This window comes from Vulpes vulpes, chromosome 3 (genome assembly GCF_048418805.1).
Source record: "Vulpes vulpes isolate BD-2025 chromosome 3, VulVul3, whole genome shotgun sequence".
Classification (NCBI taxonomy): Eukaryota; Metazoa; Chordata; class Mammalia; order Carnivora; family Canidae; genus Vulpes; species Vulpes vulpes.
In genome coordinates, this window is record NC_132782.1 from 91779612 (window position 1) to 91799562 (window position 19951).

General features: G+C 51.1%; 1 protein-coding gene and 1 pseudogene across 4 annotated transcripts; one reads left to right on the forward strand and one right to left on the reverse strand.

The window, feature by feature from the left end:
• Positions 1-236: 236 nt before the first annotated feature.
• On the reverse strand, positions 237-8717 carry TRIM72 (tripartite motif containing 72). Of its 4 annotated transcripts, none has more exons than XM_072753427.1 (7): positions 8574-8717; positions 7640-8036; positions 4341-4436; positions 4020-4250; positions 3516-3538; positions 2470-2588; positions 237-1547 (listed from the first exon to the last, which is right to left on the reverse strand). In XM_072753427.1, the coding sequence occupies exons 2-7, from the start codon at positions 8027-8029 to the stop codon at positions 973-975; spliced, it is 1434 nt and encodes a 477-aa protein (XP_072609528.1). In that variant the 5' UTR covers positions 8030-8036; positions 8574-8717; the 3' UTR covers positions 237-972. The 4 variants fall into 4 exon arrangements, with proteins under 4 accessions (XP_072609528.1, XP_025867205.1, XP_072609529.1 ...); XM_026011420.2 differs by having other exon boundaries at positions 8451-8716; XM_072753428.1 differs by having other exon boundaries at positions 7511-8036; positions 8574-8636.
• A 9044-nt stretch (positions 8718-17761) lies between these two features.
• On the forward strand, positions 17762-18318 carry LOC112929366 (ORM1-like protein 2 pseudogene; annotated as a pseudogene).
• Positions 18319-19951: the final 1633 nt, after the last annotated feature.

Consider the following 19951-nt stretch of genomic DNA (forward strand, 5'->3'; position numbering starts at 1 on the left):
GAAATGTGTCTTTGAGCTAAAACCAAAGAAGGTGTGAACCAGTGAGTAGGCAGTGAGGGGCCATCCCCAGAGAGCAAGAGGAGCCGGTTGGGCATGGGGGGGAGCCTTCTATTCTCCACAAGCAGCAGGGCCCGTCCTGGGATTAGCATCAGGCTCTCTCTCTTGGTTGGCAACTTGGGGGATTTCTTCGATGTCCAAGACACTCAGTAAACATATACTCCAGAGGCAAAGGGAAGTAGTTGGAGGTCAGTTTATTCACTCAGCACATGGGCTCTGGCAGTTTTTAAATGGGTGTTGAATCTCCAGAAGAAGATAGTGTGGGTTTTCTACTCCTGAGAGCTGATAGCTATCTGATAAGTGAGTCTATGTAACAGAGAGCCCCCAGAGCAGACTGTGGTGCCTTAAGGCCATGGTTCTCCAGGTGATCTCACTTGTAACCCGCAGCAACAGCATGTCCCCAGGAACTTGCTAGGAAAGCAAAAGGTTTGGTCTGCCCCCAGACCCAGTGAACCAGAAATTAGCACTCTGCTTTAACAAGTCACCATGACATGCTTTGAAAAAGCTGTGTGGATGCACGCCCAGGTTGGAGAACTGCTAAGGGAAAGATCTTTCCATATGGTTGAGTCTGGATCCCCTGTTCCAAGGCCGCCAAGAAGGAGGAGACGTGAGGCTGAAGGGGCTCCTTGCTCGACAGAGTTCTTCCCCACTAGACCCCTGACCCTTTTCACTCCTTCCCTCAATTTCAATTTCTTCCTGGAACCCTTGGGCCTCCTGGTTCCCAAACTGGGACTATCTCACTGACCTGACCTTAGAGCTCTGTTCCCCACAAACTCCACCCCCAACTTCTCAGAACTCTTGGAGTCTCCAGTCCCCAACCCCTTGGCCCTGTCTTCAGCCCTGGCAACCCATGCCTGCCCCCATCTCCTTCCAGGCCTGCAGGACCCCACACCCCTCCCCAGCCCAGCCTGCGGCTCAAGCCTCCTCGCCATCAGGCCCCACGAGCAGCAGCGGCTGAGCATTTTTGCCCTTGTCGTGCCAGCATACGTCGAAGAAGGGGTACACGGGCCCGGGCAGGCGCTCGTGGAAGGCAAAGAGCAGCTCGAGGGCGTCGGGGTCACTGGCATCATAAAAGGAGAGGACTCCATCGCCGAAGCTTAGGTAGATCCCGATGCGCGTGGGCCGCCTTTCCGGGGTGCGCAGCGCGCGCGGCTCCTTGGCTTCGACGTGCGCCTCCAGGATCTTGCCGTCCCGCAGCCCGAGCAGCCAGAGGCCCTGCGAGGGGACGGCGTGCAGCCGGCCGCGGCGGCTGGCCTGGGCCGCGATCACGCCGAGGGCCCAGCGCGGCTTCTCGCCCACCTGCACCTCCCAGTAGTGCTCGCCGTCGGACAGCACCTGCTGCGCCACCACCGCCACGGCCTTGTCGAACTGGCACGGATCCTCCCCGGCCGGCGGCGCCTTCTGGTCCGAGCACTCCACGCGGCGGCCCGAGGGAGACAGCACCAGGCTCGGGTGCGCAGAGCTCGGGTCAAAGGTCAGCTCCTTCGTAACTGCCAGCAGGGGAAGTGGTGAGGCCCTGCGTGGCTACACCCTTGCAAGCTTCTCCCAACGAGCTGAGGGGACTGCGGGTCTGCTCTAACCACCCCCCACACACGCAGCCCGAGGAGGTGAATCCCTCTCTGCTTACTGGCTTGGCCCAAAGCCTGTACCTCTCCGAGCTTCAGCCGGCTCAGCTGGAAAACGAGGCCATAACTGCCTCCTTCCAAGTAGGGAGGATTAGGGCCATGTGAGCATTTAAGTCCGTAGCTGAGGCCCCGGTCACAAAGCAGGAGAGACAGGAAGCCCAGTCCTAGGCGGGCCCCTGCCTCACTCTGCTGTATGACTTCAGCGGTCTCGAGCCCATCTCTCGCTGGGGTTAGTCCTGCCTTGGAAAACAGAGCCCCCTCCCCCCACACCTCCCCCCAGGCAGGGCTATACCAGCCATGTGCGGGTGTCCTAGAGTTCTGTAACCTGTGGCTCCTCACTGTGACCTAGCTCTCAGGGAACAGAGGCGGAGCTCTCAGGGGCCTCCCCAGAGCCGGGCCACCAGAGTCAGTGCCTGGCCTCAGCCCGTCCCCAAGGTGCCAGCTCTGCAGATCCTCGGCCTCCAATTCCGTTATCATCTCTGCTGTCCAGATGGGGCAGGAACTGACCAAGGATCACACAAGGCTCAACCCCAGACCCCAGCCTCCCCTGCTTGCCAGCAGCAGCAGCAGCTTTCCTTTCAGGAAGCAAAGTCATCACCACATCAGTCACCCACCCGTAAGCCCCATGCCCTCCAAGGTCCTTCTCTGAGCCCAGATGACAAGGGTAAAGGGGCAATGGGCACCTTCTCTGATGACTTCTGGGACTGAGAGGCCCCATTACGTCGCTGGGACCTGCCCTCAACCACACAGTTACAAACGTGAACCCAGAGGTGGCTTCTCCCAGTACCTGGCATCAGAGCCCGGAACATCTTCCTCCACACCTGGAATTTGAAGTCATCTGAGATGACAGGCAGCTGGATGTCCAAACGGGCAGGCGGTGGTGATTCTGCCAGGATCTTCTGTAGCCTGGGGGCAGGGGGTGGGGGAGTGGGAGCTGTCTGTGGATGGACTTCCTGGAGGAGGCATAGGGTAGGGGCAGGGCAGGAGGTGTTAACCCCAAAGAGAGGAGGACAGGGGTCGTGGTAGGGTTCCAGGCTCTCTCCTGCATCACAACCTGGCTTACAACTCTGTTGGAGTTTCAGTTCAGAAAGATAAAAATGTTCTGGAGATGGCAATGATGGTGGCACACCAGCATGAATGTACTTAACACCATCGAATTTAAAACGTACACTTAAAAAATGGTTAAAAAGGCAAATTTTACATCATGTACGTTTTACCACAATTTTTTTAATGTATTTACTTATTAAGTCATCTCTACATCCAACATGAGGCTCAAACTCACAACCCCAAGACCAAGAGTCGCTCACTCCACCAACTGAGCCAGCCAGGTGCCCTAATTTTTTTTTTTTTTTTTAAGAAGAACATTCTGTGGGGATAAGATTCAAGCTCCATAGCCCTCTGTCTGCCCTCACCCACCACACCGGCTTCATCTTCCCTCTCTCTTGCCAGTCTTGGCATTGGTTCTTCCCTCTGCCTACAGGGCCTCTTCCCCCAACTTTTCACCTCACCAATTCCCATCATTCCTCCAGCGCCCCACATAAATGTTCACTCCTCTAGGAAGCCTGCCCAGTACACCCTGCCCATCATGACTGCAGCCGCACAGAGCACATACTCACGCCTGTGTCCCCACCCACATCCATCCCCAGCACCAGTCTGGGAGATCCCTGAGGAGGAGGACCAGCTCAGGTTCATTTCTGTGCTCAACACAAACGCAGGGAGATTGCAGTGGACAGAATGGGGGTGTACAGGCTGTCTGGGATTAGAGGGTGAGCCAGCCAGTGTCCCTGAAGACTACAGCAAGTTGGGAAAAGGGGTAGACCACCTTGATCTCACCTGCTGGTCACCAGGCAGTATTTCTGGAAAGAGAGAGAGAGAAATGGAGGTGAGGCAGGGAGAGGAGACACTGAGAACTTCTGAGGATGGGTGGACCACAGGGGATGCTAAGTGTGGGGCCAGAAAGAATCAGAAAAGCAAAAATAAACCCAGAATGTAAAGCCAACCCTAGCCCTTTATCTCTGTGTGAACTATATAACATGCCCCCTTTCCTCAAGAGACCAATTCCACCCGGTAGAAGGACTGTCCAAATAAATATACAAACCTACAACGTCTGTGACATGAATGGTGCCACTTAGATTCAGTGTCCTTGTGCACTGTCCTAAACTGCACAACCTAAACAACCATAACAGCAGTCGTGGGGCCCAGTCTCCCTCGATGTGCGACCTGGCCTAGTCCCTGTCCCTCTCTGGATGTCAAAGTCCATGTCTGACAATGGGATGGGGTCTCTAGGCCCTGAACCCTGGCTGAGAAGCAGAGAGGGAAGGTCATCCAAGTGCTCACCATGAGGAACTCAGTCTGTGGCTTGTCGGCCACCTCCTCCAGCACCTTCTCCATCTGCCGCAACTGCTCCAGGTAAGAGTTCAGGCTCCCCAGCTCACGCCGCAGGGCAACCCCTGCCTCTCCCCGCACACGTTCTGCCTCACGGTCCAAGGAGCCCTCCAGTGCAGCCAGGAACACCCGCATCTTGCCCAGCTGCTCCCCCACAGCCCCCCGGAACTGACGCACCGTCTCCTGTGGGAGCAGACAGGCAAAAGCACTGGGCTGAGCGAGCCCCCCAGCCCCATGCCCAGTCCCCAGGCCCTGCTGTGCTGAGCCCCTCACCTCCACTTCCATGAGCTGATGCTCCAGCAGAGCCACACTCTTCTCCTTGCGCATACATGCCTCCTGCAGCTGCAGTTTCTGCTGTGGCAGCTGTGTCTGGGGGGGGGTGAGGTACAAAGAGGTGATGGGGCTGATCCCTCCCACACCTCCCACCCCAAACTTACCCTCTCTGGCTCAGCCTCAATGCTAGCTCCCCCTACAGCCAGGTGAGCATCTCAGCATTCCCCAAACTCATGTGCAGATCTCCAGGCCCTTGCTCGCACTAGTCCTAATGTCTAGCATGACTTACCCTCCCATTGTCTATTTAGGGAAGTCCTCCCTGGCTTCCCTTCCCAGTCCCATGCCCTCAGCAGTTAGCACCCCTGGCACAGGTCTTTGTGACAGTGACAAACACAAATGTGCTTTGGTGTCCTCCAACAGAGAGGTACAGCACTGGCACACAGCGGCCTCTCTGGATGAGTGTAGAATGTATGAAGAAGAAATGCAACCTCCTCCTCTCCCTGGGCTTTACCCCATCCTTAAAAGCAGAACCATAGGGTGCCTGGGTGGTTAAGTCTGCCTTCGGCTCAGGTCATGGTCCCAGCCAGGGTCCTGGGATCCAAGTCCCACACTGGGCTCCCTGTTCAGCAGAAAGTCTGCTTCTCCCTCTGTCCTTCCCCCTCTGTTCATGATCTCTCTCTCTCTCTCCCTCTCTCTCTTTCTCCTTCTCTCTCTCTCAAATAAAATCTTAAAAAAAAAGAAAAAGGCAGAACCATAGCAAAACACCCCAGTCAACCCTCCTGCACACCCAAGGGCTGTGGGGCAGGCCATTTAATAATGTCTGCTGTGTTGGGGCACCTGGCTGGCTCAGTCCATAGAGCACGCGATTCTTGAACTCTGGGTGGTGAGTTCCAGCCCAGGTTGGAGGTAAAGCTTACAAAAAAGGAAAGAAGAAAAGAAAGAAGAAAAGAAAAGAAAAGAAAGAAAGAAAGAAAAGAAAAGAAAAAAGAAAAGAAAAGAAAAGAAAAGAAAAGAAAAGAAAAGAAAAGTCTGCTATGTCACCAAACATACTTGTGGGCTGGATCCTACCCTGGGCCTGTCAGTTTGTGAATCCTGAATGCAGGTGTAGGGAAACTCCTAAGAGCTCCTGACAAAGCCATCCTATTGCAGGGAAAAATGATCAGACGGTTCCAGTCCCACCCCTGTGCCTTCCAACCTCAGCTTCCTCTTTGGCAGAATGGGAGCAGTCTGCCTCACTTCATTGGTGGTGTGACAAATCCGCGGCCTCCCCCCACTCCCCTAAGGGAAACTGAGAGACCCTCTAGGCTCTGGGGATGATTCCCGGTTTTAGCGGGAGCCCCAGGATTGCACCACTGGGGTCATGGCCCCCTGGCCAGCCCCCAGGTCACGCTCCTTCCTGGGACGTCCTCTGGGGCCACGCCCGGCCTGCCGCAGAACAGGGCAGACCTGGTGGTTCTCAGCATGGAGCCGTCAGAGGTTCTGGGGCGACAGGGCTAAGCCATGAGGAAGAAGCATGACGCCTTCCTGGCTGCGCAGGGGCTGGGGGAGGGGGCGCGGCGGGGATCGACTTGACCACAGATGAGCTCCAGAAGTTCAAACTGAAGCTGGGGGCGGAGCCGCTGCACAAAGGCTCTCAGAATGTTGCGCGGGGGCCGCTCCGCTCCGGCAGCCCCCGACCCACTATGCCTGCGACCCCAAAGCAGTCTGCTGCGCCTCACTGGCATGCAGGTTTCAGGCGGTCACGTCCGGCCCCCGCCCCCGGCAGATCCCGTTCGACCACTCTTGCTCGAGTCCTGGTGCACAGTCTCTGGACCCAGCCCCCCTCTTCGTGGCCAAGGACCCAGGCATTCAGCGGCGCCCCAGCCTTCCGTCTCCTCCTTCAGATCCTTCCTGGGTCCCTTCTTCAGAATTCCTGCCGGCGCCTCCCTGCGGTTTAGGATTGGACTAAATGCAGATCCTGGCAGAAAGTATCCTGCCCCACCTGCCCCCTCAAGGCTCCTGGGTCACCTGGTGCTCTGTTCCATGTCATAGACTCTATTCCCTCTTCGCAGATCTCTCTCTCTCTCTCTCTCTCTCTCTCTCTCTCTCTCTCTCTCGGGACCAGATTGGGAGTTCTGGGGTTACCAGCATAGGTGAGCCTGGGTTGGGAAAGCTCCTGGGAAGAGGAATCTCCTACACTGGTCTGGGAGACCACCAACTGGCCTAGGCAGGACTGGGCAAGGCAGGAGGGGGAGGGTCGCTGAGTCTGGGTCCCCGTGGGGGGAGTCCGGGGGCCTCAAATACCAGCTTGAGGACAATGACATGCCCTCTTTGGGGGGGGGGGGGTCAAGCAGAAGAGCAGGGCAACGCTGATGTTCCTGGGTAAAGATAACCCGCTGAAGCACAACCCACCTATTCGGGAGAAGAGGAGGGCAGCTCCACCCCGGGGGTTAGTCCCTAGCGCCCCCCCCCCTCTAGAGCCCGCCTCCTCCCGCCCCCACACCTGTCGTTTATTGTTCCGAAGCCCAACAAATGCTCCCTGATGGACCTTCCTGGGCCTGTGTTAGACTCATACTCTCCTGCAGCAACTGCGTGTGATTTGCCACACGTCTGACCTGGGCGAGCCGGCGTGTGTCTGCGTCTCTATTTGCTAATGCCTGGGTGTCTCTTCTGGGCCCCCGTGGGAACCACGAACCTTGGGGTGCGCACCACTGTGTGTGGGCTCTGGAAGCGTTCCAGACTTCCAGCCCCATCCAGAAAAGCAGCCTGGCTCTGGGTCGCGGTGCCAACCTGGGCATGCTCACGGAGGTGCGTCGCCAGGCCGGCCTTGCCCTCCCCGCTGGACGTTGTGCCCCTCGGACCTACACAAGCCAATTCTGCGGCTCGGAGCAGAACGTGGACCTCAGCGAAGCAGCCTGGCGGCCGCCCGACCCCAAACACTGCCCCTCTAGTCCCAGCCTCCGGAGCCTCCGCCCAGCTGCTCGCCCGCGCCCGGCCGCAGGCACGTGTTCTCCTCCCGGCTCAGCGCGCTCTGCCCGCAGGCCGCGGCCCCCGCATCTCCGGCCGCTCGGGTTCCCCAGCGCCCGCCCCTGAGTCCCTGTTCCAGGCTGGCCTCTCCGCCAGACTCCGCCTTCCGCTGGCCAGTCCCCATTCCCGAGCGGCCTCGCCCCGCCCCCTGGAGTTCCCCGCACCTCCAGGCGCCCGGGCCCAGAAGCTCCGAATCCAGGTCCACGCGGCGACCCCAAGAGCGGCCCGACCCCGCTGCGGCCAACAATCCGGTCCCACCGCCCCCCCCTCCGCCGCAGGCCGCGATCCCGCACCTTGAGGCGCGCATGGGCTTCGGCGGCGGGCAGCAGGCGGTGGCCGCGGTGCGAGCCCAGCGAGGCGCACACGCCGCACACGAGCGCTCGATCCTGCTCGCAGTAGATGCTGAGCGGGTCTAGGTGCTCCTCGCAGTGGCCCTGCGGCACCTGCGCCAGCCCCTCCACCAGGCGCGCCAGCTGCTGGTTGGTGCTGAGCGCCTGTGGCCGCGTGAGTGCCTGGCAGCACGGGCAGGGCACGGTGCCGTCCGCCGCCGGCTCCCCAGCCACGCGGCTCAGGCAGGCGCGGCAGAAACTGTGGCCGCACTCGGCGGTCACCGGCGCGTCAAACAGCTGCAGGCAGAGCGGGCAGGACAGCTCCTGGTGCAGGAGGCCCGGCGCGGCCGACATGGTGGACCTGGGTGGAGGAGAGGCCCGTCAGGGAGGCTCAGCGGAGCCACGAACTAGCCCCGGGCCGGACCAGATTGGGAGGATCCCCAGCCTATAATGAAGTCACGTCTCAGACAGAAAGGGGCTCTGGTTCTGGCCAAGAGGAAAGGGGGACTCGGTTTCCATCCCCAAAGAAGTATCAGCTGCATTTCTCAGCCCCAGCCCCCAAAATAGCGGCTAAGGGGGACCTTGTCTCAAACCCAATTCCTAAACACGAGTCCAGGGTGTGGTCTTAACCACTGACTTTCCCCTGGCTCAGCCTCAGGCCGCAGCCCCTGCCTCAAATTCCCCAGAGCCCCCGCCAGCTACCCTCCTACCTCTCCAGGATCCCCAGGCCTCCCCTCCCCCACATCTCCAGGGCCACAGGACCCACAGGACTCACAGGGCTGTTTGGAGATCTTGGGCAAAAAGAGACTCCCAGGAGGCCCACTCAAGGTCAAGCCTAGCCTTAGGGAAGACAGGCAAAGGACAAGCAGCAAGCTCAGAGCAAGGGCAGGGGACTCACAGACGAAGCCAGCAGTGGACACCACGGGTGGAAGCACAGAGTGAATAGTAGATAGACCCTCCCAGACTGAGCCCTGGCCCCAGGACTATATTTAGTTGTCCTGCCCACACTTTGCCATCACTTCTGGAAACCGTTCTAAAAGTGAAGACTGAGTGGTCAGCGGGCAAGCATCACATGTCAAGGCCACCTGTCCTGGCCCATCACACTGTCCCCTCCCTTGCTCAGCCTGGAGCCAGAAATCACAACAAGCGGGAAGACAGGGCCTCCCATACCACAGAAAAGACAGAAACGTTTAGGAGGAGTCTCTCCTTTCTCCCTCACCCCCACCTCCACATTCCCCAGCCTCCCCCTTCCCTGCCTGTGGCCCTTCCCCAGCTTGTCACCCACTTATTCCCCAAGTTTATGGCTCTCCCAGGTCACACTGACAGTACCAGCTCCACCTGCAGGCGGACAGGATCTCAGCCCACTCTGAAAGGTTTTCTGCCTCCCAAAGTTGAGGGGAAGGTCTCTCCAGTGCCCAGCACAGACCCTGGGGCAAAGTGGGCCTCCCTAAGTGCTTGGGAAATGAGTGATAGAGGGACAGATGAATAAATGAAGGGACTGAACCCATAGCCTGTAGCCCAGAAGCTGATTCTGCCCTGAGAGCTTTGGGCTTTTACATGCTTAGCCTTCAAATCTCAGTTTAAACTGTACTCAGGATGAAAACCAAAGTCCTCACTGTGGCCTACGAGTCCCTACTGAAGCTGAGCTCATTCTCCTCTCAGCCCTCCCCACCTGCTCACTCCAACTCCAGCCTTGGCCTTCGGACTTGTCCTCCCCCTGCCCCCCCCCCACCCCGGCACCTGGAACACTCCTTCAAACATGGTTCCCATCCTATTCTCCCTCCAATCTTTACCCGGGGTCACCTTTTCAGTGAGGCTTTTCCTAACTCCCTGATTTTAACTCTCACATCTCCTTTCCCTGCTCTATTTTTCCTATAACATTTATTAACATCTGACAAGCAATATTTTACTTATTGCTTTTTTTTTTTTACTGATCTCTCCTACCAGAATATATAAATTTTGTACACTGCTTGTCTCCAACTTAGAATAAAGCATGCGCACACTGCAGGTGCTCAAAAAATACTCAGTGAATGAATAAACACACAAGCTCACTGGGTTCTTCTCTTTTGGCCTCTCAGACACACTTTCTTAGCCTTTCCCTGGATTTGTCCATTTCTCCCTCCCTCCATCACATTCTGAGGTTCTGCTTAGGTTTCAGTCATAATCTCCCTCTTTGGACTCTTTTTTTTGCCTCTCTTGGGTTTTGATGTTCATTTTTATTAACTTTATCCCAAATGTGCACACGAGGTGTTCTGGATCAAAGACAGACTTATTCAATCTCTCCTAGCAAAAAGTAAACATCTGGCTCCCTGTGCCCTAGGATGATAGTATGAGAGCCAAATTAACTGCCCCATGAGGGTAGCCAGACACCCTAGAGGTGAGCAACAAGGGAGACTTCCTTTCCCTGCTTATCAAAGAGAAGAAAGCACCTGTTCCACTCCCCTGCTTAAAGATCTTCTCACTCCAACTCTTTGGCAAGTAACTAAATCTCTGCAGGAGCCAGGTAGCTCCCTACACACCTCAGCTCAAATCTTTGGGTTTTTGCTTTTGTTTTTGTTTTTTATTTCAAGAATGTATTTCATTTAACCCAATGTATCCAAAATATTATCATTTGACATGTAATCAATATGAAAATTATTAATGTGGGGTGCCTGGCTGGCTCAGTGGGTAAACCATACGACTCTGGATCTCGGAGTCATAAATTCAAGCGCCATGTTGAGCATAGAGCTTACTTTAAAAAAATTATTAATGAAATATTTTACATGCTTTCATACTAAGTCTTTGAAATCAGGTATGTATATTATACTTAGAGTACATCTCATTTTAGACTAGCCTCATTGCACGTGCTCAAGAGCTGCATATTTATAGTAGCTATCAAATAGGACAGCGGGGACTCCTGGATGGCTCAGCGGTTGGGCGCCTGCCTTTGCCTCAGGTCGTGATCCCGGGATCCAGGATCAAGTCCCCCATCAGGCTCCCTGCATGGAGTCTGCTTCTCCCTCTGCCTGTGTCTCTGCCTCTCTCAGTCTGTGTCTCTCATGAATAAATAAATAAATAAGTCTTTAAAAAAAATAAAAAACATAGGACAGCACAGCTCTATCATCTTGATGATCTTATAATTGATTAATATGAAAGATGGTCTTATTAAGTCTCGGTGAAATATAGATTAACTCTCATGTGCTTGATCAAAATCCTAGGAAAATGCAGACTTTGAGGAGAAAAAGCAGAGCATTCTTGTATTTACATACAAAAGTTGTATTTATGAACTGAACCTCCCATTCCTTCTAATAATGTTAAATCCCAAAGCAGCGTCTAGATAAACAATGAATTGCATTTCAAAAGCATGAGTAAACTCTAAATATGACAAGTCTTTGGGCTTGTCTCCAGGTTCTGAAGCTCATTTCTTCTTAAACATGAGGCTCTTACATGTTGCCTGTTGGCCCATTTAGGAAGCTACCCCAGGCTTCCTGGCACCTTTGGGCTTAACCTAGGAACCTTGTACAGGCTATAATCATTTAGGCCCCTGAGGAAGAGATAAGTTTTATTATTCTTTTGGATCAGAGCAACTGACAACACAAATGACTACAGATTTTACCCTCAGGATATTGAAAGTCTCAGGAAGCTACTAGAGCTTTTTACCAGAACCCTGAGAAACCCAGGGGAGTTTGATTTCCCCAAACAGGAGAGGGTAGGGATTAGAGTGTATCTGGAGCTCATCTCTGAAACCACAAACCACTTTACTTCCACTCAAAAAGTCAACATCCTGAATGTTGATCTCACCTGGAGTTTCCATCACTGCCAGGCTGAGGCTGAGGGTTATGGTCAATAGGATGTGGGTGCCCAGGACAGAAGATGACATCTCTCGCTGTAGATGGGCCAGATCTGATCTCTGACCCATGGGAGGGACATTGCATGTCTACAGCCAGTTGGAGGAACCATATCTGGGGGAGGAGGAAATAAAGACTTGTGTTGCTAACTGTAAGATGGAACTCTATGAAATCCCTGGGGCCCAGAGGCTCAAAGGGGGCAGCTTGTCCTAAGGGAGAGTTTCCCAATGGCTGAAGTCCGAAATGCCATAGAAGGTGAATGCTCCTTGTATTGGATAAATGCTGAAAGAAGGTGGAAATCCCCCAATCAGGATCAGAGCAAAAGCAGGTCCTGAATGCTGATGTCACAAACTCATGCTGGCTACTCTCAGGAAGATCACCTACCTTTCTGAATTCCAGTATCTTCAGCTACAATATGAAGATAAATAGGATAATAATACCATCCCTGTAGGGTTGTTATGAGGATTAAACTAGATATTATTTTAAATAAATACCAGAGGGCAGCCCAGGTGGCTCAGCGGTTTAGCGCCACCTTCAGCCCAGGGTATGATCCTGGAGACCTGGGATCAAGTCCCGCACTCAGCTCCCTGCACAGAGCCTGTTTCTCTCTCCGCCTGTGTCTCTCATGAATAAATAAATTAAATCTTTAAAATAAATAAATAAATACATACATACATACATACATACATAAATACCAGAGACAGTGTGCTGGCACCCAAGGGCCTATAAGGTAGTGACTGCCACCACCAGGCTCAAATCTTGACATCACTCTTTCCTCATGTGACTTTGGGCAAGTCACTTAACCTGATTTTCTCATTTGTAAAATGGGAATCATGTAAGGATTTTTATTAAGACGCTTAGAGGCAGGGTACCTGGATGGTTCAGTGTTTGAGCGTCTGCCTTTGGCTCAGATCGTGATCCCAGGGTCACGATCAAGTTCTGCATCAGGCTTCCCTGCAGGAAGCCTGCTTCTCCCTCTGTCTGTGCCTCTGCTTCTCTCTCTCTCTCTCTCTCTCTCTCTCTCACAAACTAATAAATAAAATCTTTTAAAAAAAAGACTTAGATTGGGGCACCTGGGTAGCTCAATCAGCTGAGTATCCAACTCAAGGTTTATCTCATCAGGGTCATGAAATCAAGCCCTATGTCAGGCTGTGCATTCAGTAGGGAGTCTGCTGGAGATTCTCCATCTCCTTCTACCTCCCCCATCCCCTACCCACCCTGCCCACTGGCAAGTGTGCTCTCTCAAATAAATCTTTTGAATTTATTCATCCATGAGAATCACAGAGAGGCAGAAACACAGGCAGAGGGAGAAGCCAGGCTCCATGAAAGGAGCCCCATGTGGGACTCCAGGATCACGCCCTGAGCCAAAGGCAGACGCCCAACCGCTGAGCCACCCAGGCATCCCTCAAATAAATAAATCTTAAAAAAAGAAAAAAGTGTTATGCAGATTCAACAGGCTAATTCATATAAAGCTCTTAGAACAATGCCAAGCCCATAGAAAAATTCAATAAATATTGGCTATCAATATTATTACAATTTTTATTAATAAGTATTCCAAGGAAATTGGACATCCACATGCAGAAGAATGAAACTGGACCACTCTCTTTCACCATACTCAAAGATAAACTCAAAATGGATGAAAGATCTAAATGTGAGACAAGATTCCATCAAAATCCTAGAGGAGAACACAGGCAACACCCTTTTTGAACTTGGCCACAGTAACTTCTTGCAAGATACATCCACGAAGGCAAAAGAAACAAAAGCAAAAATGAACTATTGGGACTTCATCAAGATAAGAAGCTTTTGCACAGCAAAGGATACAGTCAACAAAACTAAAAGACAACCTACAGAATGGGAGAAGATATTTGCAAATGACATATCAGATAAAGGGAAGGGCTAGTTTCCAAGATCTATAAAGAACTTCTTAAACTCAACACCAAAGAAACAAACAATCCAATCATGAAATGGGCAAAAGACATGAAGAGAAATCTCACAGAGGAAGACATACGCCAACACGCACATGAGAAAATGCTCTGCATCACTTGCCATCAGGGAAATATAAATCAAAACCACAATGAGATACCACCTCACACCAGGGAGAATGGGGAAAATTAACAAGGCAGGAAACAACAAATGTTGGAGAGGATGCGGAGAAAAGGGAACCCTCTTACACTGTTGGTGGGAATGTGAACTGGTGCAGCCACTCTGGAAAACTGTGTGGAGGTTCCTCAAAGAGTTAAAAATAGACCTGCCCTACGACCCAGCAATTGCACTGCTGGGGATTTACCCCAAAGATTCAGATGCAATGAAACGCCGGGACACCTGCACCCCGATGTTTCTAGCAGCAATGTCCACAATAGCCAAACTGTGGAAGGAGCCTTGGTGTCCATCGAAAGATGAATGGATAAAGGAGATGTGGTCTATGTATACAGTGGAATATTACTCAGCCATTAGAAATGACAAATACCCACCATTTGCTTCAACGTGGATGGAACTGGAGGGTATTATGCTGAGTGCAGTAAGTCAATCGGAGAAGGACAAACTGTGTATGTTCTCATTCATTTGGGGAATATAAATAATAGTGAAAGGGAATATAAGGGAAGGGAGAAGAAATGTGTGGGAAATATCAGAAAGGGAGACAGAACATAAAGACTCCTAACTCTGGGAAATGAACTGGGGGTGGTGGAAAGGGAGGAGGGCGGGGGGTGGGGGGGGTGACAGGCACTGAGGGGGGACACTTGACGGGATGAGCACTGGGTGTTATTCTGTATGTTGGTAAATTGAACACCAATAAAAAAAATTAATTTATTTAAAAAAATAAGTATTCCAAGGAATCTTCCCTACAACTCTGTAAGGTCAATAACATCATCCCTACTTTAGGGACTGGGAAACTGAAACTCAAAAACTTTAAAATGACCAAATCACTTACCATATGCCAGGCCTATTCCAAGCATTTAAACATTCTTAATCCATTTATAACCTCATAATCTCATTTATAATCTCATGTAATAACCCAGCATTGTTCCTATTTTACATGGAGGCCATGAGGCGTGAGATTAAGTGGCTTGCCCAATCCTCTGGCAGTCTGTGGTCCTGGCCACAGAAGAAGCAATCTGGTTCCAGCTATCAAGGGTTACTTTTGTTGGGTGGAGAGAATCACACCCAGGAAGCATCTTAGCACCACCAACAGCTCTGGCTCTAGTCCAGGGGGCAAAGGTGGGCCTAAAGTACCACCTGAAAGTTTTTTCCTTGCCAGGGATCAAAGTTTAAATCTCTTAGTACTCCCCCCAGAAATGGAGGTGTTGAGGGAGAAGGGATTATCATGTTTTCCCAAAGAGCTGCCCAAAGTTCTTACTCCCCACCTCCCCAAATGGAAATCACACTGGCAGTGTCCAGAAACAAGTAGGCTCTGCCCCTACCTCCCTAGGGGATCTTGGCCAAATCATTGCCCTTCTTGGGGTCCTGCGTCTCTCTGGGCTGATGAGGTGAATGAATTAATGTTATAGAATGTGGACCCCAGAAAGGGGCTGTGACCTCCCTAAGTCACACAACCAAGAGGATCTGGGAATCAAATCTGGCTGGGTGGGTCTGACACATTCATTTCCTGCTTTTCCCACTATTCCACAATCTTCTGAATGTACTTTGTAAGTTCTAGAGCTTTCTGCAAAGAGGAGGCAATATTATCATTACTATTATTGTAACATCAACCTTTCTAAGATGTTTGTGGACAGTCTGGAGGAGGCATGAATTTCCATATACATAATCTCTCCAAGCCATTTGTCAATTTTTGAGGAGAGCGGGAACATTTAAGATGGTGGTTGGAATTTGGGCCTAGGAGTCAAATGGTTCAATCTGTGTTTCCTCATTTACTACCACTGTTGGCTTCCAAAGCAATTTCTGAAAACCTCAGTTTTCTCCTTTGTAAGGTGGGATAAATACACACACCTCACAGGGATGTTGGGAGGTTTATTTTTTTTTTTAAGATTTTATTTATTTATTCATGAGAGAGAAAGAGAGAGAGAGAGGCAGAAACACAGACAGAGAGAGAAGCAGCCTCCATGTAGGAAGCCTGACGTGAGACTCGATCCTGGGACTCCAGGATCATGCCCTGGGCTGAAGGGAGGCGCTCAACTACTGAGCCATCCAGGCATCCCAATGTTGGGAGGTTTAAATGAGATTATACATGTTAAGTGCTTATAGTACAGTGCCTAGAACAGTAAATTCTAAAGAATGAAAGCTATTATTACTGTCTCCCACCAGCACTTATCATGCAGACAGGTGTCTAGAAGATCCTTAATACATCTATTTAGAACAAAATAGGGGCACCTGGGTGGCTCAGTTGGTTAAGCCTCTGGCTCTTGATTTCAGCTCAGATCATGATCTCGGAGTCATGAGATTGGGCTCCGTGCTGGCCACGAAGCCTGCTTCAGACTCTCTCCCTCTCACTCTGATCTCCCCAACCCACTCATACACTCTCTAAAAAAAAAAGTAATTTATTTTTTAAACAGAATAAAATAGATTCTCGAAAGCCTTTCTTCCCTTCTGACTTCAGAGTCTACAATATGCTCATAGAGCACATCCACCTGCCAAAAAGTGTCACTTGTTCTCACTGGGGTCCACTGGCTAGTGAAGCTTCTGTTTCCATGAAAGGAATAGCTGTCCTTCCAGCCCCTTGTCCCTTGGCTCCCAATGACATCCCACCAAAGGGATAGCTCTTGCTCTGAGATGTCAGACGAAAATCACAGCCTGATCTTCCGTGTCCCAGTCTGAATGTGTGAGCAGAAATGTGACTGGAGTTGGATGCCAGGGACAAGCTAGGCCCAGAAGGGTCCTCGGTGATGATATGCAAGGATGAGGGAAGATACAGTGTCACACCACCATGGCACACATTCTCAGTGCCATCACCCCCAGAACACCAGCTGTAAGAAGCCCATCCTCAAGGCCACGGCCATCTCATCCAAACATGGATTCAAGAGTTACAGAAAAATGGCCATGTAGCTAAGGGGTCCCTGCTCAATACGGGGGTTAAGTCAGGCAGTCGTTTTTAAAATTCCATGGTTCAAAAATCCAAAGCACTGGGGTGCTCTGGCAGGTCAGTCAGTTAAGCATCTAACTCTTGGTTTCGGATCACGTCATTATCGGGACGTGAGAGAGCTCACGGGAGAGAGCTTATCGGGAGAGCTCCACATGGTCTTGAGTCTACTTGAGATTCTTTCCCCTCCCTCTCCCTCTGCACCTCCCCCCACCCCCTGATGGTGCACTCGCTCTAAAATTAAGATGGGATACCTGGGTGGCTCAGTGGTTGAGCATCTGCCTTCGGCTCAGGATGTGATCCCAAGTCCGGGAATCAAGTCCCACATCATCGGGCTCTCCACAGGGAGCCTGCTTCTCCCTCTGCCTATGTCTCTGCCTCTCTGTGTGTCTCATGAATAAATAAATCTTTAAAAAAAAATAAAATCTTTTTTTAAAAAGCATTTAATATTCTACCAATGTGAAAAGAGCAGGTTTCTATGATTCTAGATGCTAGGATTCTTTTGGATCATTCCATAAAGGCTGGATCTATGCCAAGCCCTGTGGTAGTCGCTATGGACCACAGTGGGTGCTCAAGGAGCTCTCAGTCTGGTGGGAAAACAAAGTGAACAGACACTGTAAGATAAAGGCCTCGTAAAAGCATCCTCCAGACATGTGAAGGAATAATTCGTTTTGCATAGAGGACAGAAAAGTCAACAAGGAGTAGACAGAGGACAAATTCAAAAGCTAGACAAACAACCTATATGACCCTCTTGGCTATATGACCTTGGGCAAGTCCTTTAATCTCTCTGAGCCTGTCTTCTCACTGGTAAAATGGGGTTACTAGTTACAAAAAGGACTGTTGCCAGGCTTCAAAATAATGCATGTAAAAGATCACAGTCTAAAGAGGGAGCTCAAATTTTTATTATTTCTTCAATGAAGTGACTCCTGATGTTGGGACAAGCAGTATCTCATCAAGTAGTCCAGAAAGGAAAAGAGACCAAGCAGAGAACAGGTAGCACGTGTGGAAAGAAGTCCAGAGGCCAATGAGCTTAAAGGTGTACCCGAGGAGCTTGGACTTGATTCTGAGGGCACTGGGGAGTCAAAGGTTTCTGAACAGGGGTGGGATGAGATCAATATGTGGGCTAGAAAGATGTAGCCTTTTGGCCACTGTGTACAAAATGAGCTGGAGATTCTAAAAGGATAAAGACCAGCGAAGAGGCACAAGAATAAACAGCCATAACTGGGGAAGCCGCAGGATGAATGTGGGGGTGGCACACAGCGAAGTAAACCCCAACACTCGCGTGATGAATAGCCGGGGCATCTGGCTGGCCTACATCATCTTGGTAGGACTGCTGCATGTGGTTCTACTCAGCATCCCCTTCTTCAGCATACCTGTTGTCTGGACCCTGACCAACGTCATCCATAGCTTGGCTATGTATGTCTTCTTACATACAGTGAAAGGGCCACCCCTGGAGACCCCTGACCAAGGGAAGGCTCAGCTACTGACACACTGGGAACAGATGGACTACGGGCTCCAATTTACCTCTTCCCACCAATTCCTCAGCAGCTCTCCTATTATACTCTACCTCCTGGCCTGCTTCTACACCAAGTATGATGCTGCTCACTTCATCAACACAGCCTCATTGCTTAGCGTACTGCTGCCTAAGTTACCCCAATTCCACGGGGTTCGTCTCTTTGGCATCAACAAATACTGAGGGATAGGGCTGGGGATAACACTGGACCAAAGGGCTAGAACATCCTTTCCTTCTCCGTATTGTCTTCTGTATCTTGAAAGCCTGAGAACCATATAACCTTTCCCAAACTCCAGGAAGAGAACAGATTGGAAAATAGGGCTCCTGGGGCCCAGCCCTAAGAGCAGATTTTTTTGAATCAGGAAAGGTGGGAAAATAAGGGTTAAATCACTCTCCTTCACAGCAGGAAGCCATGTTTAAACAGCTCATTTGGTAACTGAGCAGCTTCTTTTGTGATTTTTTTCTTTCTACCCATACCATTTTCCAGCTCTGTTTTGCTGTGTATTTTCCTTATAATACTTTAATCTCAAAAAAAAAAAAAAAAAAAGAATAAACAGCCATAAGCCAAGGAACACTGGCTGTCGGACCACAGATGCCACCCATGGTGAGGATGTTGGCACGTAATACACCCGGACCATGTGCGGCAACATGCACAAAGATGGGGACTAGGTCCTGCTACCCTGCTGGAAGCTCTCCAATATAACATGCTGCGGGTAACACGGCCTTATTTATTATTCCTTCATTCAGCGAATCTTCACTGAGTACCTCCTGGGTATCAAGTATTCTCTTGATGCTGGGGATTCAGCAATGAACAAGACAGACAAGGTCACTGCCCTCACCAAACTCACATTCTAATAGGGGATGCCCGGAAGTGACATTTAACTGGAGACCTAAAGTCTCAAGAATATATCAGGCAAAGAGGGAGAGAAGAGATTTCCAGATCAAGGGGACAGCATGTTGAAAGGCTTAGAGAAGCAAAGGAGTGTGGCACATTTGAGGAAATGAGAGGCCAGTGTGGTTGGAACTCCCTCAGATAGAGGGAGAACAGGGTGTGGCACCAGACAAGCCCAGCGAGGCCCACAGGGACCAGACCAACAGGGCCTTCCCAGCCATGTCAAAGGCAAGTTAAGGATTTCAGGCACAGCTTGGGCTCCAATACCTACTCGTGCCACCTTTCACTTGCTCTTCTAGATCAAATCTCTTGGGCCCAGAGTGGCTCTCCACTCATGACTTTCCCTCAAGAAGTTTCTCAACCATTCATTACAAGTAGACGTCTCATCATCACTTCCCTAGAAATTCAGCTCCTGGGACCCAATCCTGGCTGTCCCAGGTGCTGCCAAATATCTGGCAAGGTTTCAGAGGCCATCAGGTAGCCAATCCTATGCTGGAATATTTACTAAGAAGAATGAGTGACTGTTAATGATCCCATTTTACAGATAAGGAAACTGAGGGACAGAGAAAAAGCAGTTACTCTCCATCTTTTACACCTTTTCTCTCCACTATGTGGAATTTGGTAAGCTACAAGGTTCTAGCTGTTAGGATTCTAGGATTCTAAGATTCTGTGATGTGTGAGAGAGGATGTTAAGGTTCAGGGAAAATGTGTGTTAGCATTCTAGAATTCTAAGGTTCTAAACCTTGGTACTTCAATAAACCAGGTTCCTGGTCTGTGCCAGTTACTAGGAGTCTGGAAATGCAGGTGCTGCCCCACAAGCCCCTCTGCCCAGTCTCCCAGGTCCCACCTCACACATCAGCTGAGGATGCAATCCTGGCGCCCCCCAATGGCTGGACTATTCAGTCTGGAGACCTTGGTGGGTGGAAACCAATGGGGTAGTTGGGGCCCCTTTGCCACCGGGCAATGGGCTGGGGCAAAGGCGGGAATCGGGAGAAGGCGGGGAGTTCCAGGT